The sequence below is a fragment of the Ambystoma mexicanum genome, chromosome 9, assembly GCF_040938575.1.
Source record: "Ambystoma mexicanum isolate Mex_15411 chromosome 9, UKY_AmexF1_1, whole genome shotgun sequence".
NCBI classification, from domain to species: domain Eukaryota; kingdom Metazoa; phylum Chordata; class Amphibia; order Caudata; family Ambystomatidae; genus Ambystoma; species Ambystoma mexicanum.
Genome location: NC_090931.1, coordinates 1,489,628,277 through 1,489,654,444, shown reverse-complemented (window position 1 = coordinate 1,489,654,444; position 26,168 = coordinate 1,489,628,277). Strand labels below are relative to the sequence as shown.

Below are 26,168 nucleotides of genomic sequence, written 5' to 3'. Positions count from 1 at the left end.
TGTAAACTTATTGCAGCTTGTAGACCGTTTATGACTACTCCGAACAGCGTCACCTTAGCCAGAACGCTCATTATCTCTAAAATTCACTATTGTAGTGCCCACTACTTAGGGACTAGCCAAGGGAATCTGAATAAACTACAAATCACCCAGAACAATGCCATTAGGGCAGCCCTAAACATCCCTAGAAACCACCACATTTCAGAATCCAGAACTAACCTACATTGGTTACCTGTCAAGCAGAGAATCTCATTGAAAACACTTGCCCTCACACACAAACGCCTAGCCAACAAGGCCCCCCACACCTCTGCAACTGGCTCTCCCTCCATTCTTCCACCTGACCTCAAAGAACTGCCCAGACCCATAGCCTATCGATTCCAAGGTTCAAAGTCCAAAAAGCGGGGGGGGAGTATGAGCTTCCCTGTCCTAGCCTCCAAGCTGTGGAACACCCTCCCTGTCGCCATCAGATCTGAGGACTCATTTAACACCTTCAAGTTGAAAACAAATCGTGGCTATTCGATCAGAACTGAGGCACTTCTGTCTTTATGCCTCACCTTGTTAACTACGATTGTAATTCATGTATATATCTATGTTTGCATATTACTCATGTATATAACTGTGATAGGGCCTCATTACACGGTAGGCGGAGGACCAAGGTGCTATTAGCACCTTGGTCCATGCCGGTAAAATACCAGCACCGCCTTGGAGGAAAGGGGAATTACCACCCTATTTCAAGGTTGGCGGGGCGGTAATTCCCCCTTCCCCCATTGCCTTTCCCATTCCCATTTTTGCCCCATAGGGCTCTATGGGAATGGGGAAGGCGCTAATTACGGTGCCGCAAATTGCGGAACCGTAATTAGCACACTGGTCCCTTTGCGGGTTGGTTTTTAACGCCTGCTAAACAGCAGGCGTTAAAGTACCAACCCGCAATGGGACCTCGTAGTAAGGCGGTAAGGGTTTACCGGTGCCCTTACCGGTACCGGTAAACCCTTACCGCCGTCCGTAGTCTGGAAGAAAACCTTAACATTGAGACACATGTTCCTGTGTCCATACCAGAACGGGAAGGCCTGAATAGCAAATGGGAACTTGGTGGGGTCTAAACATGGTCCCAAGAGTTCCGTGTTCAATTGCAGCAGAGAACGAGAAGCGGCGCTCGCATGAAGCGAGAGTATCACCACGGGAGACAATCTCACCTGAAAGCACCGCCCCCCTTTTGGAAACACAAGCTCACAAGCCGGTAGCCCCGTCAGGGGAGCCGCCGCGAGCAAATGAGCCGGGAACACCATGGAGGGAGTCTCGAGCGCCAAACTCGGCAGCCCAGCTGAGAAAGTTGCGCTCACAGGAGACGGCCGCCGCGCCGGCAGAACCGCTGCGAGCAAATGAGCCGGGGACACCATGGCAGGAGTCTCGAGCGCCGGACTCGGCAGCCCAGCTGAGAGAGCCGCGCTCACAGGAGGCGGCCGCCACGCAGACGGAAGAGATTGGAATGCAGTGTTTGTCAACAGCAATGGCAAGCATTCCCATTACAGAGACAACGCTAACCAAGGACCAAGAAACCAGGGCTAACCAATCAGTATAAAAAATATATCGGGCAGACAGTCTCATAAGGAAACCCATACACAAACCCTCTTACCTGGGGTACTTTGCTGGACATGGCCCAACCCCAGCCTCCACCACAACGTCCCAAGAGGATGGGGGCGGGGCTTGGAGGGGTATTTATAACATGGGCAGTAAAATCGCTCCTGATTGGCTGATACACACAGGGGCATATAAACCAGTGTCAAAGGAAGGAAGGTGTTCTCATTCTTCATTTCGTTGCAGAGCCAACCAGAGGTTGCGAGCGGAGCTACAGGAGGCTTATGGACATACGAGGACTAAGAGGAGAAGAATAACCAGAGGTCCTTACTTCATTCCCTGCAAGGAACCAGGAAAAAGAACCCACAGGAAAGAGAAGAGTTAAAAGAGAATCATCAATATATTTTATTTTCATTCAACATTTTTTCTTTGGTTGATGTAAGCCAAATAAAGACCACCTTGTTTTTCTTACTACACCGTCTGCCTGCCTTCCTGTCACAATAACTATGTATGTATATAATCTATGTATGTATATAAGCTCAAGTAGTGCCCCGATGCCCCTGGACCGGATGGTGCGCGTTATAAATAAATAAATACAAATACAAATAGAGATACCCAGGAGTTCCCTGCAGGATGTCGTTGCCTTCAAAAGCCACGAAAGACATGTGGAGAAGGCCAAATTCCAAACAAGAAGGCTGCATTGTGTTGCAAGGATGACCAGGTGAATGACAGAGTTGAGGAGGCAAGGCCAAGCCTGTGGTACTAACCTTGACTCGTAAATTGAAAGACAGTAAAGGAAAGAAAGAAATGCACACAGCCGGTGAGTTGGCAAGCGACGTGAGAGACCAGTGTGTGCTAAAGAAAGTTTGAAGTGGCAACATTATATCACACAAGTTAAGGCTGCACGCGTGTGTAGTAACGATAGCTGTAAAGTCTGCGATACTGAGTAACGGAGCGGTTTGGCGCTAGCCCACTCGAAAGTCTCCAAGAAAGGTGAAAAGTTTATAGCGATGAACTGAATGAACTGTAACAGCGAGGTGATTGAAATTGACCCCGAAAAAAGGGGAGAGTAAAAGGTGTACATTAAACTTTGGTGCATAATACAGTGAACTACCCAGACCAGGAAGCACTGGGGCAAATAACATAGGAGTGTTAATTGAAAGCTGGAAAGTCGAAGTGGTCCTGCAGAGGTCTGTAGAAAAAAGGTGTGCACACTCGAAAGTCTTCGACATCAGGAAACGGTCCGAGCCTGACTGAGCGAGACCGAAGCTGTAATAGGTTAGGGGAAGGGAACCCCTAAAGGAGGTGAATTAAGCTTGGGGAAGGAAACCCTTGCAAGTGTTTTGTTTGGTTGTAAGAGGTCTGAACCTGACTGAGGAAGACCGACGTAAACCTTTGCTTTGAAAGGTCCCAGCCCGATTGAGGGAGGCCAACCTGAACTCTTTGGTGAACTTTTACTTAAGCTTTTGTAATGTCTGAGCCCAACTGAGGGAGACCAATGTGAACTTTTTGGTGAACTATATTTTGGAAATTGGGAAGTAAGAATTTAAAGTGGAAGGCCAGGCAGGCCTTGATCCACGTCTTGAACTGCCTTTGTGTTAAGAGCCTGAGTGTGTCATCTTGCCTACAGGGACGCCTTACTCTGTGCTGCCCAACGTGGGGAGGGGAGCTGACTCAGCCACATTTATTCTTTTGAACCCTGATTTTCCTTTGCATACATATTCTCCTTTTCCCACTTTTTGTATAAGATATAGGGCAGGCATTAGGTTTTTGCTAGTGTAGGCCATTTCGATTTGACGGACTGAACTAGGACTATTTTTCTATTCATTATTTGATGCTCGCGACTACTCCCATCTTAGCTATAGGGCAAGTAGGAGTTTCTCCAACCCCATTGAAACTTCAATAAAGGTTTTACAAACTGTACCTTTTGTGTCAGTGTCATACTTGTGATACCATGCCTCCCTTACATATCCCACAAGCCTAGTGCCATTGTTGACACAAAGGTGGATGCTACAACACACCTCAATGGAGCGCTCATAATTGCCAGATGCCTCCTTGCCCATCCCCCCGGCATATCTGACCTCATCACCTTCATCAACCTTGATTTCCTAGCAATCACAGAAACATGGCTGCATCCAGCTGCTGGCCCTTCCCTCTCCCTGGCAATCCGAGATGATTCACCATCTTCAGAAAAGACAAACTGGTATCTAAAGGAGGCATAGTAGCTTTTATTGCCAAAAACCTCTTAGCCACTAGAGAAATCCCTAACCAAGCTATCCGCTCAGGCGAGCTGATCTCGATCAATATCTCCTTATTAGCTACAGCCACCTTTACGATCCATTTAATTTACAGACCTCGAGGCCCACTGCTTTCCTTTGAGGAAGACATTGTGCAACTCCTCTCAACCAACACCAAGCCTTTCTCCAAAATCATTCTTTTGGGAGATGTCCACTTAGGTCTTAAAGAACCCTCCGTTCCCCATGAACATGCTTTAGCTGATACCATCAAAGCTCTAGGCTTCACCCACCGGATTCCAAGCCCCACACATGATAAAGGCTGCACACTAGATTGGTTAGCAGATCTCAACTGCAACACAAACAGACTAGCTAATGCTCCCTGACCCTGTTCAGACCATAATGTTATCTCCTTTACTATTACTAAGATGGTACAATCGAATATCTCAATCCAACCAGCACCGGCTTCACTATCGATAAATTCACGTAACATCACTCAGCCAACCTACTCCCCTTGCTGCTACCGCCAACAGCCTACTCGCATGCAAACACTGACCCTACCTTCATGGTCGAGCTCTATAACCAAACTCTCCTAGAAGCCATTAACAAGGTAGCACCTTTGAGCAACCGTAAACCCAAACCAATAGCCCACCTGAATTCTTGGTACACCTCCATTCTTAAAGCCTTACACGCCACAAAAAGAGCAGCTTGGAAAAAAATACCCTCAGACGTGAACAAACGGCACTTCACTGCCCTATCCAAAAAATACAAATGGGCCATTCTTCAAACCAAAGGCGATACATACAATGTGAGAATTGAAAAAGCAGCCTCTAAACCAGCTGCCCACCCCTTATCTCCACTCTCTGGTTTGAATTTGCACCGGTCTCGACTACTGAAACTATTAAAGGCTTGAAACCATCTAGGTGCCAAGGAGACATATGCCCAGCCTCTTTTGTAAAAGACTGTGCCGAAGAGCTTGCCCCTTTCATTACGGGGCTGATCAATAGCTCCTTCTCAACTGGCAATGTGCCAAAGAACCTAAATGAAGCTTGGGTATGCACCCTCCTCAAGAATCCTACATTAGACTCCAATGTTCCCACCAATGACCACCCTATCACGACCGTACCTTTCCTCCTATAAATACTTGACAAAGCACCCTCTGCAAATCCAAAAATAACCGGAAACTCACAACCTCCTCAGCATATGCCAATCAGGCTTCCGCCCCAGTCACGGAACGGAATCGGCCCTCTTGGACCTAAAAACCCAAATGGATGAAATCAAAGACAAGGGTAACCTGGCCAGCCACCTCTTACTTGACCTCTCTGCGGCCTTCGACCTGGTCAATGACAAAATCCTCTGCCAGCACGTCTCCTCAGCTGCTCATTTCTTGACCAAAGCCATAGCTTGGCTAGAGTCCTTCTTATCTTACCGCACGATGAGAGTGTTCTCCACCTCTGCGGCAGCCCCAGTCAGTTGCAGAGTGTCACTAGGCTCATGTGTCTCACCGACACTATACACTACCTTTTCTAAGCCCCTCTTTGACTTCCTAGATGACCTGGGTTTCACCTACACAAATAATGCCTATGACACACACATCATCCTACCTATCTCCGGCAACTATGACACCGACTCCAACTCACTGAGCGAAATATACCGACCCATTCAGGCCTGGATAGCCCGACACAGACTTTGCCTAAATGATGAGAAAACCGAACTGCTGCTTATTGGCACCCAATCTCGGTTAAACAAACGGAACGACTCCTGCAAATCCTTTATTATCGACGGGAACATCATCACTGTTGCTAAAGAGGAAAAAACACTAGGCGTATACTTAGACTCTGTGCTATCCCTAACTAGACAGATAAACGCTATTGCTTCGGCAGCAGCATACATCGCTAAACTGATCAATGTCTGCAGGCACTTCCTGAACGCTGATAGCTGTATCACATTTGATCAAGCCCTTATACTTTCCAGGATTGACTATTGTAACTCCTGCTTTGCAGGCTCCATCTCCCGCAACATAACAAAATTACAGGTCATCCAGAATAACGCTGTAAGAGCCGTGCTAAACATCCCCAAAAAAGACTACATCTCCACAGCCAGACGAAATATCCACTGGCTCCCTGGCCAAGAACGCATCCTGTTCAAATGCTGTCTGTGACACACAAATGTCTATCAAACACTGCCTGATTTACTTATCCAGAAAATTCTCCAAGGTCAAATCAATCGGACCTACGCGGACCGCCTACTCGCACTTACTCACCATTCCCAGATACAGGCGTCAGAAAGCTAGAGGCAACAGCTTCCCGTTGATCGCTGCCAAACAGTGGAATGCCCTACCTCCTAGCTCTAAGATCCAATGCCTCCTTCTGGTCCTTTACAAGGGCCTCAAAACCAGGCATATTTCCCAAGACCTCCAAAAGTAATTGAACTTGCACAACTCCATAAGCACGTGCAATTGTCACCTCCACATAGACTAGAAACTCTGATCTATGTGCCATGTATGTACGACCTATGTTTGTAACCATTTGTAAACCCCACCTTCATGTAAACCAGCACCCAGACGGGTTTAGTGTGCTTTATAAATATCAAAATAAATAAATAGCAGCACTCTCTACAACTCTAGACTGAAATAATTTGTGAACAGTGGCCATCCATAGGCACTGTAAAAGCCCACGAGATTACTTAAAAATACATGCTGGCAGAATAAGAGATGCTGGGGTCACCATAGCTAGTGTTGAAAAGCTCTGAAGAGTTGCAGTAGTTGCAGTACGAAGTTCAGAAACTGAAAGTTGACAAAGTGGCCCTTGAAGATTGAAACCTGTGTCAATAAGGAACCCCAACAAAAAGAATAATTCCAGATTCCTTGCAAGTCGACCAAAACCCCCAAACTACATCAGGAGAATAGTTACTGTTCAGCTTTAGGAACTCAGTGAATTCCCTGCCAAATGCATACATGGTTGTCTGTTTTTCTCTCCGCAGTATAGCACCGTTCCAGCACTCCTCAGTCTGGGCCGACCTGTGGAACAAATCTAACAATAGCTTCCTGTCCACATTAATGCTTGTAGATCTGTTCATTGAATGTGCCAATGAGCCACGACATCATTTTCCAATGTGTAACGACAATGGCTAGGTAGTGTGCAACAGATGTTCCCTTTTCCGATTTAGTGTAGTATGCCTCTGGTCTCCCAACTGCTTCCGTCGTCTTAGCATTTATGTGAAACCATGAAAGGATCTGCTGGGAGACCATATACTGAACTTCACTCCTACACCGATGTCGCTATGCTTTGCATGTGTGTCACAGGAATCGAAGATCAGTTCCTCGCAGGGACCATGAACTTTGAGGGCATAGAAATCAGCTGGGGTTTAAACCACGTTCTCATTAATGTCTGACACATGTCCAAACTGGGACATGTTTTCCCAGGACATACCTCCTTTGGGTTGCAAGTGTTCTTAAGAAAAGCAACCTTAAACCCTAGAAGTCATCTATGATGTCAGTTTTAGCTTCGAGTCAAGACTTGCAGCCATTCAACTCACCTCCTTTCATATTAAACGCTTTCCCCATTTGTACCCGCCAGAAAACATGACTGCTCTGTGACTGCTCTGATCAACTACAAAGACGGCTGTTTGAACACTCTATACGTGAACTATAAAACATTCCAAATGCACAAAAATGGCCTAAAGAAATCCGAGAACGGTTCTTCTCATTTAATGAATATACACTGGCTTCCTGTGTACAACAGGTTCACATTCAAGATAGATTGACCTAAATGTCAGAGTTCATGGCACCAAAGAACGAGGGGGAGACAAATGCTTTCCAGCCAATGCCCCCTATTAGGATTAACAGCTTACACCTAGAAAGTCTCCTACAAATAGGGGCAGACTTCAATACCTTATCTAAACTTCCTAGCACAACCCCATCAGTACTTGGAAATGCATCTGGTGAAGACGCCACCATATTATCATGGAAGAGCAGAAAGATTCAGTGATCTGCACTGTCTTTACACTGTTCATAGATACGCTGCAGAATGTAAACTTCTCGCTGTCCAGGACCATGACCTCTTTGGCTTAATGCTCATCATGGTGGAAGTGTGCTTTTGACAAGAAAATTGGTGAAGATTCAGCCTAGGAATCCTCCTGCCCCCTGCACCCTATCAGTTGCTGGATACAATCCAATTACTAAAGTATTTTTTGAACAATTCAATCAATAAGTTGTATATTCTGTATAGAGAATCATTTAGTCACAAACAGACAGGTTTTGTGAGAAAAAAGGAGTTATATTTCAAATCAAAGGAAGAACGGATTTACATATAAACCAACAATCCAGAATTAGTGCAAATAAAAACAAGAAGAGAGTCCTTTGTCGAAGTTGAAGCGTTTCGAGGAGTATCCACCTTCTTCAATGGCCAAAACGGACTATTGGAGGAAAGATACTATACAGTATTACAATCCAGTTGTTACAGAATATGTGTTAGATGCAACCAATTGATCGTGAAATTCAATGACTTTTAAGCTTTTCTAACCATTAATCTTTTCAACATTAGTCCAATAGTCTTCAAATTAATTCATTACAAATATTCATCCCTAAAGTGGCTAACAAGTATTAGGGTGTCTGTTTTTTGGCTGTTTAATACTATGTACTTGTTTCATGCCATTATCACAATTGGTGGTTGCTACTTAGAGAAAGTTCCAATGTTGGCACTGTATACTAAGAAGGACATAAAGAAATAATAAACAGAGAGTTTGAATTCATTTGGAGGTTCCTGAGTAGTCAAAAGAGGTTAAGGAATAAAATGGTGGCAACATATCTATTATAATAGGGTGAGAAGAACAGCGATCCAGATAAGAACGTAGAGGGGCCGAAAGGCGGCAGCAGTAGATTTAGTCGTACTGTTCAGTTATAGACTTCACATGGCATAGGAAAGTGCCCGCCTAGAAAAATATAGGCGCATAGAACAGGTTAATTATCTACATTCAGGTTATGGGTGAAGTGCACCAAATATTTACTATGCAAATAGTCTCTACGGTAGACTTCTCTCTGAAATATGAAGTTAATGTAAAATAATGTACCCTGCAAATTATAACGTAAATCAACTTTCGATGTGAGATGTACCGGAACTGTGTTACAAAGTGCACGCATGTATTACAACATGCGCTGTGTCCCTTAGGGTCCAGTACGCATGCTCAACAGAGCTACAAAAAGAATCAAACAGAAAAGGAATTTATCAGAAAAGGTAACAGTGTATAGAACGTGGAGCCAAAAGGTTCGTCTAACAGAAATAAACAGTACTTGCATATCTTTTGTAAGTATCAGTCTTGTGCGTAATGATATTTGCAAAGTTCTCTATCTTCAGCTTCAAGTGTTCGAAAGTAATTATCTAAAGCTCGGACATCCTTCAATCCACCTGATTCTATAGTGAAAAACGCGAGATATGCGTCAAGGATTAACACTTTGTAGGGAGTCCCTAATCGATTAGCATTCGTCAGCCTCAGCACGTACCTTGTTCAAGTCGACCGCGATGTGGATAGCAAGAAGCGAAGACAGGCATCTGGGTCCGTTGTCACAGAAACACCTCGCGCCATATTGCTCAGGGTTTTAAGAGCCGCAAGTGATAGATATAGAAAGCGGACTCAATACATGTTAAGACGTCATTCTCCATGAACGAGTTATGAAAGGAATAGATATAAAGAGAGGGCTGATAGGCTGGTGGTGCCTATACCTCCACAGATATTGTCATTCTATGTGCGTGTCTATGTGGCAGTAGGACAAGATACGGAGTACTATAATCCGTTACCCTAGAGGGTATAACATCATTATGAAGAGAAATGAAAAGATTGAGATGATGATGTTGAAGAAAAGAGTGTCCTTACTATAAATTCGACTGCAACAAAGTCCCGTAGTAGGATGATGAAAAGGTGCCCAAGGTTCTAAATCTCACAGTATATTAATAGATTAGTTAAATAAAAATAAAGTCTACAAAAATAGACAAAAAGATAAGCTTTAGAAGAGGTAGTGCTACAGGCCAACATTGGATATTCACGTAGCATGGGTTTACCTCATAGATGGACATCTCCACCTTTGAATGTTGAAACATACTCACATCTTTAGATAAACTTCAAAGAAGATCACATTTTTTGGGATTATGTAATTTTGACCTTTTTGTATAAATGCAGTACAATGTTCAGAGCATCTCCGGTGGGATCAAATGGTCCTCAGCTAGTGCAATCTTTGTAGATATTCAAGGAATTCCGACATAATATCATTCATGCACATTTCTCTTCAGATATCATTTACATAAATTTAAAAACACCATCTAGTATCTAGACATAGGGCAGCACAATAAAACGTATGTTGCTCATTGTATTCAGCATACAGTCATAAGCAAAACATTTATGTATTTACATATATTTACACAGGCAAGAAATAGAGAGATGCTGTCTTACAAGGAATCTTATTGTACAACCTTATAAAAAGCAGTTTAATGAGAAGTCTTCATTCAGACCTCGTGGATGGATCAAGTCCATCATGTCAATCCAATATGATTCCCTTTGTAACAAAAGTGATTGATAATCACCCCCTCTAGGGGGGCACTTAACAAGCTCTAGGATCTGAAATTTCAATTGTGCAACAGAATCTTTATGTTGGTTAAAGTGTCTGGCCACTGGTGAGTATTGATTGTTGCGGTGTATATTAAATTTATGTTCACTCAATCTGAGTTTCACAGTTCTTTTTGTCTGTCCAACGTAAACTTTCCCACACAGGCATTTGATCATATAGATTACTCCAGCTGATAAGCAAGTCGAGTAGTCTCTCAATTTAATTTGTTTACCAGTTCTTGGGTGAGTTACTGTATTTCCTTTGATCACATTATTGCAATGTGTACCTCCCAAACAAGGGAAAGTTCCAAGTTTTCTAGTTGTTAGGAATTGTTGTTTATCTTTGGGTATCCTTTCAGCCTTTACCAATTTATCTCTCATGTTCTTGCCCCTTTTGAAACATCATTGGTGCTGTAGGAAAAAGCCTTAAAAGAGTAGAGTCATTCTGTAAAATAATCCAGTGTTTTTAAATACTCTTGGAAATTTGGAAACTTTGTCTAGAAAATTTCGATATGAAAAGAAGGGGTGTTTCATTCACTTGTCTTTTTGATTTTAAAAGGTCAGTTTGTGTTACAGTCACAGGTCTATTTCTAGCCTCTGCTAGAATGTTAGAGGGTATCCTCTGTCATGAAATTTATCAATTAATGCCAGACATTCTTTGTCAAGCTCTTCCAGGTTAGAGGTAATTCTTTTCAGCCGCAAAATCTGACTATAGGGCATTGCCCTTGGATGAAAGCTTGAGAAATGAAGTAGGTTGTTTGCATCTGTTGGTTTATGGTAAACTGATGTGGTGATGTTACCCTCAGTAATCAATAAGCTCACATCCAGAAAATGTAATGAAGGGTTACAGACATCTATTGTGAATTTAATTCTTGGATGTAATAGGTTAAGATATTCAAAAAATGATTGTAGTCCTGCCTCGTACTGCACCAAATACCAAAGATGTCATCAATGAATCTTTTCCACGTGAGGATATATGACGACCATACCGGATGTTCTAGGACATGTAGACTTTCAAATTGAAACATAAATGTGTTTGCATAAACAGGGGCCATTGATGAGCCCATCGAGGTGCCTGAGATCTGGAGGTAATATTTCCCTTGGAATCTAAAATAGCTGTTGTATAGAATTATATTTAATAATTCTAATACAAATTGTGCATTACCTTTCAAGCCAGGGTAATTCAAGAGAAGCCATTCAATGGAGTCGATTCCCTCATTATGGGGAATTGAGGTGTACAAACTGCACACGCCCAAGGTGAATGTTATGCAGTCTGAGCTCAATGCTCTAAAGTCTTTCAGACCGTTCAGGAAGTCATTGGTGTCTTTTAAGTAGGTCGGTGTGGCTTGGATAAGAGGTTGAAAAAGCCTATCAATGTATACTGCTAAAGGATCAAAGATGCTTTCGGTTCCTGCCAAAATCGGTCTTAGTGGTGGGTTTTGTCTGTCTTTATGGATTTTTGGTAAACCGTAGAATACGGGTGTGACTGGGTGGTGATTGATTAAGAACTGGTGGGTCTTGTCACTGATCCATTCGTTATCTTTAGCTTTGTCTTGTATCTTATTGATCAAAGATTTAATTTCTGGTAAGGGGTCCCTGTCAAGAATCATGTAAGTATTGGAATCATTGAGCAACTCTAAACACTTATTTATGTAGAAAGATGTGTCCATTACTACTATAGCTCCCCCTTTGTCTGCCGGTTTGATTGTTAAATCTTCGTTTTTAGCAAGGTTCTCAGTTGACAATTCTTTATATTGATTGGTGTCTTCCTTTTGTAGTTAATTCTGTTCATCATTCAATATACTTGAAGCTGAAGATAGAGAACTTTGCAAATATCATTACGCACAAGACTGATACTTACAAAAGGTATGCAAGTACTGTTTATTTCTGTTAGACTAACCTTTTCGCTCCACGTTCTATACACTATCACGTTTTCTGATAAATTCCTTTTCTGTTTGTTTCTTTTTGTAGCTCTGTTGAGCACGCGTAATGGAACCTAAGGGACACAGCGCACGTTGTAATCCATGCGTGCACTTTGTAACACAATTCCGGTACATCTCACTTCGAAATTTGATTTGTTATAATTTGCAGGGTATGTTATTTTACATTAACTTCATATTTGAGAGAGAAGTCTACTGTAGAGACTATTTGCATAGTAAATATTTTGTGCACTTCACCCATAACCTGAATGTAGATAATTAACCTGTTCTATGTGCCTATATTTTTCTAGGCGGGCACTTTCCTACGCCATGTGAACTCTCTATAACTGAACAGTACGACGAAATCTACTGTTGCCACCTTTCGGCCCCTCTACGTTCTTATCTGGATCCCTGTTCTTCTCACCCTATTATAATAGGTATGTTGCCACCATCCTTAACCTCTTTTGACTACTCAGGAACCTCCAAATGAATTCAAACTCTCTGTTTATTACTTCTTTTTGTCCTTCTTAGTATACAGTGCCAACATTGGAACTTTCTTTAAGTAGCATCCGCCAATTGTGATAATGGCATGAAACAATTACAAAGTATTAAACAGCCACAAAACAGACACTTTACCTGTTAGCCACTTTAGGGATGAATATTTGTAATGAATGAATTTGTAGACTATTGGACTAATGTTGAAAAAATGAATGGTTAGAAAAGCTTAAAAGTCATTGAATTTCAGGATCAATTGGTTGCATTGTTGCATCTAACACATATTCTGTAACAACTGGATAGTCCGCTTTGGCCATTGAAGAAGGGGGATACTCCTCGAAACGCATCACCTTTGACAACAGACTCTCTTCTTGTTTTTATTTGCACTAATGCTGGATTGTTGGTTTATATGTAAATCCAACTTTCCTTTGATTTGAAATATAACTCCCTTTTTCTCCCAAAACCTGTCTGTCTGTGACTAAATGATTCTCTATACGGAATATACAACTTATTGATTGAATTGTTCAAAAAATACTTTAGTAATTGGATTGTATCCAACAACTGATAGTGTGCAGGGGACGGGAGGATTCCTAGGCTGAATCTTCACCAATTTTCTTGTTCTCTGTCGGGGTTTTGTGCCATGATCCCAGTTCCTCCCCCGCACCTAAAATAATATAAAGAGTCATCCAAACTAATACCTTAACTATCCACCAACTATAGGTGTGCACCAGTGTTCCAACCCATGGAAGTGTGCTTTTCCCTTCCGCTGTTCTGCTTGCAAGTAGAGACAGTGGGCCTCATTCCGAGTATGGCGGTAAGGGATAGCGGCCACCGGTAACGAGACCGGTGGCGGTATTCCCTTACCGCCATACTCCGAGTTCCCTCTGCGCCCTCGCCTTTAACGCCTGCTTTGAGCAGGGGTTAAAGTCGAGGGCGCAAAGGGGCCTCCAAGCCAATAACGGTGACCGTAATGAACGGTCACCGTTATTTGCATCTTCCCCATTCCCATTGAGCCCTATGGGGTTCATTTGGGAATGGGGAAGAGCCTTGGTGAATGGGGAATTACCGCCCCGCCAACCTTGGAATGGGGCGGTGATTCCGCCATCCACCAAGGCGCTGCCGGTCCGGGTACGGCGTCAACCAAGGCGTTAATAGCGCCATTGGTTAGCGCCGTACTCGGAATGAGGCCCGGTGTGGTTTACGGTATGCTGTTGCTAAATAAATAAACAGTCATTTTCTTTATTAACTTTAGTTTTCTTGGGTCCTACATGTTGCATCAGGGCGCTTTAGACCACCTGGTACATGTGCATGCGAGACGTTAATGCGGTCAGCTCAGGGATATTCCATTAACACAAACAAATGAGATTTGTTTCTTCTACCCATCCTCAGAATGTGCCTAAGAAAATGGGTGCCCCTCCGATACGTTATAACTGAGCTGGTAACTAGTTTAGTAAGTAAGGGCTATTGGTTTAGATCTGTGCATCAGCGGCAGTCACATGTTTAAATCCTGACATCATGACTCAGCCCTTCATCCTTCTGAAGTTGGTAAATTGTGTACCAATGAACTGGTTAGTAATACCTATCATTACAGCTGTTGAAAGGAATTTTGCATTAGGTGCTATTGTATGGAAGGCATGGCATCAACAGTAAGACGGACACAAATGACCACAGTTCAAGCGTGTTTATTGAACTACAATAAAGGGTTTGATAAACGCCTATCTAAGCCTAAATCTACCGATGGGAGCAAGCTACAACCATCAGATAATATTAACGCAGTCCTAGTGGTGTCTTGTCAAAATAAAAGGACCTGTACTAAAAAAAATCTGTTGCCAATCCTTACCTCTAAATACAAATAGTGTGGGGGAACGTTATGAAAAGAAAGAAGTGTTCAAAATCATATGTCAGGTTGTTCAGGCCGTTGGCTTCGCTTCCCCACGTTTTCAACATGGGACAAGGCAGTTCACTCGAGCATAGCACAGTCTCTGACTGCTTTAGTATGAGGATACAGTTAAAAAAACAATACGTTCTCCTCCTCATTAGATTTGCACAAGTGTTCACTTCAGGTGACGGACTCACTATTCACCCCAGATACCCTTCAGCTGGGCACAGATCCCTTTTTACAATGTTCGTCACCTTAGATCCCCCTCATCCGGGCTCAGATCCCTTTGGCAACGGGTGTGTAGTATATTCTTTTTCTCTGGTGACTCACGTTTCACCACGGATCCACCTTGGCCGGGCTCAGATCGCTTTTTCATGCAATTAGTCTCCCTCAGTCAGGCTAGGACCAATGTCACTTTTACATCAAATATCGAAGACTTTCGAATGTGCACAGGGTTTGGCTTGACCCATTGCAGGACCACTTCGATTTCACAATTCCTCTTGTTTTAACCTTTGTCACCTTTTCGTTGGATACCTAATAGAGAAATGAGCACCCACGTGGTGCCAGGCCACTACGTCTGTAGTACCGTATCTTAGTTTCAAAGTTCCATCATTCATCTGCTGTTTTAATTATATTCGTGGTACTCGCCACATATACTTCATGCACTGTTCTCTTCAATATTCTTTACACAATGTTGCCTCTTGCAACCTTGGTTTCCAAACAGACCGGTTTGGTACAAGTCTCCCCAACTTACCGGCTGTGTTGGCTTTACTGGTGCTGCTTTGTTGTAGGAGCCAAGGACAGTACCACAGAGGCAATTGATTCTCCCCGCCTTGACTGTCGACACGGGAGAGCCCCGGGTACCTCCGACACACAATACAGGATTCTTCAGCTTTGATTCCAGGTCTTACGTTTCTTATTCTTGAAGGCTCAGGAAAGATACAGGCTTTCGGTGAAAAGGGTCAAGGGCACTTCCCTCCTTGCAATTCTCTTTGGTCTTGCCATCTTCCGCCTTGCATTAAACTGCCATCTTGGAACTGCTGCTTCCTCTTGTCTTTGCCTTGCTTCGAGTGTGCTTTCAGCTGCGCCTTTTATCGTGTGGGGAAGTGTGATGGAAGTCAGGTGTGTGTAATGATCAGTAATTGCCTGACCATGGTATATTGCCGCACATCAGGTATACTGCTTGGGTGTTTTGTCAGTTTTCTTTCACAGTGAGCTGTCCATGGGAAAGTGTTTGTGTTGGAAAAGGGGGGAGTGGGGTTGAATTATCCTACCAGGTAGGATGGGGTGAAGGTGTTACAGGGAAGGGGACACCGTGTCTCGCCATCCGGTGTCCCACTTCCACTCCCCGAAGACCCCCTATCCAAGTGATCCTCCCACACTGCTCCACTCCCAGGAACTGGATTCAAAAGCGATGGTGGCCATGTCCTGCCTGCCTGGATGACAGATCCCCGGGGACTTGCGGGTGAGGCACCTTCAGGTTTCTCACACTATGTAAACAGTGTGTTATTATTATAATTATTCAATAAGAGTCTATTGTAATGCATTTTCAGATGCTGGAAGAGGCTGGGGAATCTAACCTGGAGGTCAGAGAAAATGATTAGACAGTGGAAAAAGCCTGAAATAAGTAATGGAAGAAGAACATGGGATAAAGACCTAATGAAACACAGAACTAATAGAGTAGGAGGAAGAATAATTCAGGAGCCGCCAGGACAGATTATGATCGAGGTTCTGCAAACACGGGGAAATGGAGGAACTGTTAATGCAAAGATAAAGGTGAGTGGAGAAATTGGTATTTGGTGAAGGAATAAATAAAAGGAAAAAAGGCGCATATTAAAATATTTGGGAGCAGAACTACTTACTAGGTAGGAAGTCAGTGTTAGAGCTTGAGCAGACAGCAGCTGATTGGTCTAACATCACCTCTGATGGAATCTTCCTGCTAGCCTGTATTAATATTGATGAGTCTCCACTTATGATGAAGGGCCAGGATCCTCGACACAGTATTCCATTAAAGATAAAAACAAGAATGCCCAACTCCCCTCGAACTCAATATCATTACAACACATTAAGCATACCTGGTGTGCCTGGGACTCAACGCACTGCTCGTTGTACTGCTAGTGCAATTACTAGATTTGAACTGGTCCTAAAACTGGAACAGTGACTGGATTTCTACAAGTGTTCAGGCAGGTCACTAACCACAGTTGTAATAGTGTTTGGTTATTGTGCTGGGACTATTTCTAGCACTGGAGATGGCTAACACCATTGTACCTGGCGTGCTTGCACCAACACCAAGACGAGGCATATTTGGTCATTGTGCTGGCACTGCATCTAGCACTGCAGATATGACAAAACGTATGCTGCTCTTGGAGCAGCTGTAGCAACCAAGTTTGTATTGGTTTTAGGACTACCACAAAAATACAAATTACGTTGATGTTAAGGCCAGCACATTAATTATTGCTGACCTGGGCAGCACAACAGTCTGTTGGTGGGCTGGCATATCCGGGCAGCTGAAAAGGCACAGGAGCTGGAGAATGAGGAGCTAATATATAGGATGCCACATATGTACCTCCAACATGAGATGCAAACTAAAACATTGTGCCTATTACCTATGACCATTCTGCTTTTATGTCTTTTTAGAGATGCCACAACACTCATTGATACCAAAGTCCCAAGCACCACATTTAAATCCACAGGTAGTGAGAATATTAACTGCTCACTGCTATGGTTATGTTGTTGTTTATTATGCATACTCTTATCAATATTACGCGGCTGCACTGAGTCACCTGTTCATACTTCCTGTGCAGTTACAAACTATATAATAACCAAAAAAATATTTAAGTGTCCAAAGTTGCACTGCTGGTATTTAATGAAACATCATATTGAAGAAAAAGACTCAATTCTATCCAATTTCCCTTTATGCAGATCATATTTTTTACAGTTGGATGTATCCTGCCAATGGAATGGTTGTTTCCTTTGCTTACCATCTAACAAAGTAAAATAGCCTCACATTATGGGCAAAACAAGTCCTGCATCTATTTATGCCTTGGTGCAGATGAAAACAAGCTAAACATCACTTTTGGCATACTCTTAATCCAATTAAATTGATCAAATCAAATGTAGGCTCAGATTTGGCAAACAAAATCAACATTGGTCCTCGGATTAGATAAGAAAACAAGTAAAACCTCAATTCTGGGTAACATGTTTCTCACTACTTGTGCTAAACTCAACCTCCACGAGGTAAGTGCTTCTTCAGGGCCTGTATCGTATAATGCACAAGAAAAAAATATTTACAAAAGATGAGAGAGAAGGAATACAGACAAAAACAGTACAATACTGAATATTGTGATATTTGCTTCTTTCAAATATGACCAATTATTATGTATGTGTTATACCTGTTGAGTTTGATTAGTGAGACCGTGTTTCTTCAATCTAAAAGAGGGGAACGTGGGAACCTAAAATTATAGTATTTGTATTAAGATGGTATATTTTGAATTTTATTTACACATACATCTGAGTAAAACACATATAATAATGTGCCTCAAATAGAAGGATGACCTCTGTTTTTTTTAAATCTTAAACATTGAAGATATACCATGTACAGAATATTGTTCCCATCTTTCTTGCAGTAAATGACAAGAAAAACCAACCATGTGTCTAAGATGGTAAATTGTTTTAAATGATCTCTTTCAAATTTATATTGAATAATCTCTTACCTTTGGATCGATTTGAAAATATGCATCTTAACTTTTAGGGCCACACATTTTCACAGAAAATCTTGTAAACTGGAATAGATTGTGGTCTGTAAACCATGTGTGTCCGGCGTTCATGTTCGTATGGTTGCCATTTTGGGAAGCTTAATATATGTGCTTTTATCATAAAAACTGAGAAAGGACTTTATATATAATGCTACAACCGGCATTCACATTTTCTGTGGTACCATTTTAGAACAATAATAGATTTCTATGATCATGTTAAAGGAAAAATTACATAACATTTCTATTTATGCAGCTATAATACCATCTTGAAATATTTGAGGATGCACTTTCATTTTTATCATTGTTTAAATGCATTGGAAATAGAAAGTCTGTAATCAGGGAATCAGGATATCAAATTACAATCTCTCCTGATGAAGATATTAGTCTGACCCTTGGATATTATTAATTTGTAACGCTATTCTACTTTAAGTAATAAGTACTCACCTTCTTGATGTATCATACCACCCCTGTTAGAAATATGGCAACTTAGTATTTAAATCTATTGTATATACACAAAAGATTTGAAACAATATTGCATTATTGCTATCCAATTTATCATAATGGGTCCACAACATGACACATTTAACCAAACATATTGAAACTTTTGAGATTTGGTGTATGCCTGCATCTAAACCTATAGCTCTTACATTTGTAATTCATGGTCTTTAATCCTGAATCAACTGTCTGGAAGAAAAAGATCTTGCTGGCTTCATGTTGCCCCAAAGTTCTAATTCCAACAAATCTTAACCTCATGACATCTTCTACTTGGTGACATTGATGCCAGTGTACTGATAACTGGTACTTATTTTCTTTAATCTTTATTGCTCTTATGTGTTTATAGATCTTGTATCTTAATTGTCTGATCTTGCTTCCTATATATAACTTCTTACATACACATATTATCATATACACCACAAAATCACCTTTACATGTATTGAATAGCTGAATGTTATATATTTTTTCACTTAATTTTCTACTTTGTCTTGGGCATATGTACACATTACATTGACCGCATTTGAAAAACCCATTTGGTAATGGACCCAGACATGTATTCTTTAGGTCTTTGTTTTTTTTAATAGCACTCCGATTTAATGTCATTTAGGTATGTTTATATGACACCAGCTGGCTTGGAGAATCAAACGTAACTCCTAGTATCTGCTAATGTCAAGGAAGCCATACCCTCCTATGCTATAACAAGAGGCTAAATGGTTCCCAGCTTCTGGACGGTTTGAACCCTGGAGAGAGATTTTTAAATTGACACCGGTCTGCTGTGTGTGCATATAGCCATCACCCCCACTTTGGGAGGTGTCCTGGGCCAGTACGCGAGGTCTTGTGTTCGTTACCGGTCCAATACGAACTCCCAAAGCAGGGATCATAGCTATTTGCAGCCCAGCAATCTGTCCGGGGTGCAAATAGTTTTCAAATAGTTTTCATTCTTTATTTCATGAATAACAGGCTTCACACACATTTCGCAAGCTCCATCTCCCATGGGAAAATACACAAGATGGCCACTGCCATAGTAAACAGAAAAGTTACTTTCTATGGTGGGTGGTGAGGACTGGCACAGAACACAGCCGAAAGCTCTGGGCCAGCAGTTAAGGGGGAGGGATGGGGAAAGGGATACGAGTTGTCTTGGGGGCCTTAGGTGGAGGCTGGAAGCAGGAGAGGGAACAGGAAAGGGATGGGGATGGTCAATTAAATAAAACATGACTGCACCCGGGAAGGGGCTCAGAGGCCTATGGAATGTGGACGGGACACTGGCAGTTCCCCCAGTGTTTTCAGCTACCTGATTGGCTGAGCACCGTTCCCCGAATGTGCATGTGGTTTAAATGCTGGATTTGGACTAGGCTGCTGACTAGGATTTGATGTCCTTAATGTTCACTGTGGCTAAAATGATAAAAAGTGGAGCTGCCATCTTGGAGTTGGGCAGCAGACCACCAATGTCAAGGCCTCCTCATTGTCTCCCATTGGTTTTCTGGCTCTCCTTAGGCCCCTCCCTCAGGGTTCCCCAACTCATGAGTGGTTATTCATCTTCTTTAAAACATTATATGAAAATAGGTGCATCTGTTGGTGCTATCACAGACCTGCCACAGACCACGCTCTGCAGTGTCTTCATTGTGCTCATGATCCTTTTACACTGCCACTGCCGTTCCAGGCTTTCAGGGTCTGTGTTTTCTCAAAAACCTTGCAGTGTTTGGGGATCAGCCAAGTAAGCAGGCTAAGGTTAGGAAAGAGGCTCTGGCGGTATCCCCTGTAAACCTCTTATGGGGTCTGCATTCTGGAGGCTTGGCAACCTCCAGCCCAAGAGGCTTTCTCCCCCTGCCCTAGCTGCTCACATGTGACTTCATCACAATACAATGTAGGCTTTTGTCTTATTTGTGTGCCAAGGTCCCAGGTAGTCAGTCGTACTATTTCCATTTGATGGTGGTTTTCCTGTTCCCACTCCTGTTCATCAAGATGGGCTTCCGGTATCTCTTACCTTAACACCATCTTCCTTGAGCCTAGTCTTCCCTGGGGGACTTGTAACCACCACTGCTATACTATAGCAGGAATAGCAAGTTACAGAGAAACACTGGAACTGTTCTTTGAATCCACATCTCCGAAGCAACAGGTAGGTTCTCGACAGATTTCACAGTCCATTCAATGAACCATTATGTAGCTGATGATTAACGGAGATGAAGATGCAACACTTGCCCTGCGTTGTTGAAATGTGGAAGTTATTATGAATCAAGTCTCAGAATATCAACTCTTTCACCACTCACAGTTCAATGAAATTATCTCTTTATTTATGACCCTGACAACTAGAAATAGTTGGACACAGGTAAGTGAAATCCATGTATTTGATTCAGCCAGTTGGGAAGTGAGGAGCCAGTAAGGTCATTGCATCCTAATAGCTTTGCTTAATATGTATTAATTTTTACATGCAGAAATGTGACGGTGGCTACAACCTTTACCAGGAGAAGGTTCAATTGTTGGAACTTGATAGCTGTTTTCTTCCTAGATTGCTTCTTATAGTGTCACAAAGTAAGTGTGACTTGCTTTTTCTCCTGCTTTAGAAATCAGCTTTGCCTGTTAATGATCTTAGACACCCTATGCTGTGCTCTGCACCTGCCCTCCCCTAGCCCTGCCACATGGTACAAACGAATGTGTGGTGTTAATTGTATTCATTCACAGAATATTGCTTTTCAGTTCATGAATTCAGTTTTATCTGTGCTTTCACACACAGAAGGATAATATTTTACTTTAATTCTGCAGGTGACTGTTCCATGGCCTCTAAAGACAAGATAATGATTTAATATCATTTGCTAAAACTAACAACCTGAAAAGGTTTATGTAGAAGAAAGTGGCGATGCTTCAGAGTGTTAAAAAGGAAACCAGAAGCTGATGTTTTAAAGAATGGATCAAAGGAGCCAAGAACACGACTGTTTGAACTAGTACTCGCTGCAATACCGCACATTTTGATTCTACATCATGAAGCACCCAAAGTTGAGAAGAAATGCAATCTAAGACGAAAGCTCATTATCTTCATAAACTGAAACCTATTATACATTACATCTGTGAGCAGTATGAAGAAAACTCGGCTATAAATTAAAACTAATTTCCTATGACAATAGATGCATTGGGAGGGAAACACTATTGCTGCATGTTGTGAGAAAAGCTGTTGTCGAAAAAACAGTCTCACTGTGAGAGAGCACAAAAGGGAGGATAAATTGACCCAGTCATCATTGGCAGTGCAAGATTCGCCACGTAAAGTATATGGAGCAACTTATATTTCCGTTGTATGTATCAATAGCAAAAACGAGACATGGAGATACTCAATGTGGAGAAAGAATATCAGTGCACTGACTATCAACCAGGATTTAATCCTGAAACTCTTACTCAGCACGAGGGAACCCACACGAGAGAAAGAATATCAGGGCACTGACTATCAACCAGGATTTAATCCTGAAACTCTTATTCAGCACGAGGGAACCCACACGAGAGAAAGAATATATCAGTGCACTGACTATCAACCAGGATTTAATCCTGAAACTCTTATTCAGCACGAGGGAACCCACACGAGAGAAAGAATATATCAGTGCACTGACTATCAACCAGGATTTAATCCTGAAACTCTTACTCAGCACGAGGGAACCCACACGAGAGAAAGAATATCAGGGCACTGACTATCAACCAGGATTTAATCCTGAAACTCTTATTCAGCACGAGGGAACCCACACGAGAGAAAGAATATATCAGTGCACTGACTATCAACCAGGATTTAATCCTGAAACTCTTATTCAGCACGAGGGAACCCACACGAGAGAAAGAATATATCAGTGCACTGACTATCAACCAGGATTTAATCCTGAAACTCTTATTCAGCACGAGGGAACCCACACGAGAGAAAGAATATATCAGTGCACTGACTATCAACCAGGATTTAATCCTGAAACTCTTATTCAGCACGAGGGAACCCACACGAGAGAAGGAATATATCAGTGCACTGACTATCAACCAGGATTTAATCCTGAAACTCTTATTCAGCACGAGGGAACCCACACGAGAGAAAAAATGTAGCATTGCTCTGAATGTCCAAAGAGTTTCAGTTATAAATCCAAGCTTACTCAGCATGAGAGGACACACACAGGAGAAAAACCATATCGGTGCAGTGAATGTCAGAAAACATTCAGTGTAAAAAGTGATCTTACCATCCATGAGAGAATACACACAGGAGAAAAAATGCATCAGTGCACTTTGTGTCAGAAAAGATTTAGTCGTAAAGGTAGTCTTATGGTGCATGCACGAACACACACAGGAGAAAAACCTTATCAGTGCTCTGAATGTCAGAAAACATTCAGTGTAAAATGTGATCTTACCAAACATGAGAGAATACACACAGGAGAAAAACCATATCGGTGCAATGAATGTCATAAAAGATTCAGTTTTAAATTCACTCTTATCCAGCATGAGAGGACCCACACAGGAGAAAAAATATATCAGTGCACTGAATGTCCAAAATGCTTTACTCATAAATTCAGTCTTATTTTGCATGAGAGAACACATACGGGAGAAAAACCGTATGAGTGCGTTGAATGTCAGAAAAGATTCCGTTTTAAATCCACCCTTGTCCAGCATGAGAAGACCCACACAGGAGAAAAAATATATCAGTGCACTGAATGTCCAAAATGCTTTACTCGTAAATTCAGTCTTATTCAGCATGAGAGAACACACACTGGAGAAAAGCCATTTCAATGCATTGAATGTCAAAAGAGATTCAGTTGGAAATCCACTCTTGTTCATCATGAGAGAACGCACACAGGAGAAAAAACGTATCAGTGCACTGAATGCCAGAAAAGATTTATTGATAAAGGTACTCTTATGGTGCATGTGCGAAGACACAAAGGAGAAAAACCTTATCACTGCACTGAATGTCAGAAAACATTCAGTGTAAAAAGTGATCTTACCATCCATGAGAGAATACACACAGGAGAAAAAATGCATCAGTGCACTGTGTGTCAGAAAAGATTTAGTCGTAAAGGTAGTCTTACTGTGCATGAGCGAACACACACAGGAGAAAAACCTTATCAGTGCTCTGAATGTCAGAAAACATTCAGTGTAAAATGTGATCTTACCGTCCATGAGAGAATACACACAGGGGAAAAACCATATCAGTGCAGTCAATGTCACAAAAGATTCTGTAGGAAAAAATATCTGATTGCCCATGAAAAAACACATATTGGTTGTAAAACCTTATAATTGCACTGAATGTCAGAAGACCTTGAGTACAAATACCAAGCGTGTTCTGCATAAAAACTCACACATTGAAAATCTAGAAATAAAATCAATAAGCCTTGAAAATAAATCGATGCTTTAAATGTCCAAAAAGGTTCATTTGTAAAAACCCAGATATGGGACCATGTGAGAACCCACACAGGAATTTCAGAAAAAGATTCAGTTGTAAAACCACTCTTACTCATCATGAGCGAATACACACGGATAACAACCCTATGAATGCACTGAATGTCAGAGTAAGATTACTTACTCAGCCTGATAGATAAAGTTAGAAATCATATCCGTTCCCTGCTTATCATAGAAGCTTTCATTGAAAAACCTGACTAACGTTACATGAAAGGATGCACAATGAAGAAAACATTTAAATAATATGGAAAGACTATGTATAGCATATAAGTGCCCTGGAATATGTTCTCAGCCAATCGGGTGTGAGAGAACGTGGGCTCTATTCAACAGTACAAGACGACATTTTTATACCACCACTTGACTGAGCACACCTGCAGTACTGTCTATCGATTTTAGACCCTCTCTCCTGCATGCCTGCCGGCCACCAATAGCCCAATGCTAATCCCTCTACTCACCACACCCAAATGTTTCTTCCTTTCATTTGAAATGGACAGCCACGGAAAATAAAAAGCGGCTCCATGGAAGCGTGTGTTTAGTGCCTGGTTATGCTGGGGCTCTTATATTGAGCGCGGGGCTCGTACCCACAGGAATAGAAATGGTGACGACATTATTTCCTTCAAAGGCCACGGCCAGGCCCTCTACTACTGTAAACCAAACTTTGCCAATTGTATGCATACTGTTCTAAATTCAATGTTCTTTGGCTCTGTGCCTAAATTGACTTAATCTTAATCTTTCAATTATGGGACATGTTTTTCATGGCCATTGGCTATTATAGGAAAATGAACATTGAAAATCATCTGGGCTAGTGGCACATAATTGGGGACTTTGGAGCAGAGGAGAACCATGCGATGCACATTGCACTATTTCACACGTTCCTGGCATGAGTCGGCCTATTCTCGCTCGTCTTTCTTCAGTCAGCACAAACGTATGCAGGAGGACATAGTGTGTCACACAAATGATGCATCCGTGACCAGATTTCGGCCGCTCTACAAGTTGCAATGCAAGTCAGAATAGGAATGTTACTGAAACTTTGTTTCCAGCTGCTCTGATTACCTGATTTCACCATGGCAACTTTGGAAGCATCTGATCAAAGGATATAAAAAGAAGATTGCTACTCTGACTCAACCCCCTATGGATCAGAGATGCATGGAATCTGAATGAAATGCTTAGATTTACGCAAACCATAATGCCTCTTTTAATCAATTCTATATTTCATTAGTCTTTTTCTCTTTTGTTCCATTTGATAACTTGTGTAGCATTAAATGCACTTTATGTATTGTATTTTATTCTGTTGGTAATTGTAGGGGTCATTGAGGTACTACTACAGTGCTTGCTGAGAAGGATCCAACGCTGTTCAACATGTGGTGTAGTGTGATATGATATGATAGTTTATTTATATCGCGCCCATACGCAAGTGTTTCAGGGCGCGACGAGGCAAGGGAGGGGTAGAGAGGAAAAAAAAAAACAATAAACCACAACGATGTTACTAGGCCCAGTGACATTGAGAATGCGCAAGTGCAGGGGAGAGGGAGAGGGGAAAGTGCAAGGGGCATGGGAGGGGTGGAAAGTGCAGAACAGGAGTTAAAAAAATAACAACAAAAGGTAGTGCGGTTAGCAGGTGGCAAGTGCAATAATTAATCACAGACAACGAGTGTCAGATAAATACAGGTAAGGGGACTGTAGCGTTGCAGATGCAGACCAAGTGCAAGGGTTGCCAGGAGGCAGTGCGGGTGGGCAGGGATCTGGGCCAGAATATACAGGGTAACCAGGAGACCAGTGCAGAAACAGACAGAGATCAGCAGGGGAGAGGAAGATA

The 26,168-nt window shown here is 42.1% G+C and overlaps 1 protein-coding gene across 1 annotated transcript in view; it reads left to right on the top strand.

The window, feature by feature from the left end:
* The window catches only part of LOC138487519 (zinc finger protein 850-like), a 180,938-nt gene extending 155,305 nt beyond the window's left edge, over positions 1–25,633 (top strand). Inside the window, exons 3-4 of the mRNA XM_069614021.1 lie at positions 16,250–16,472; positions 23,012–25,633. Coding sequence (XP_069470122.1) covers positions 16,250–16,472; positions 23,012–24,190 — 1,402 coding nt within the window. The 3' untranslated portion in view covers positions 24,191–25,633. The remainder of the gene's footprint in view (positions 1–16,249; positions 16,473–23,011) is intronic.
* Positions 25,634–26,168: the final 535 nt, after the last annotated feature.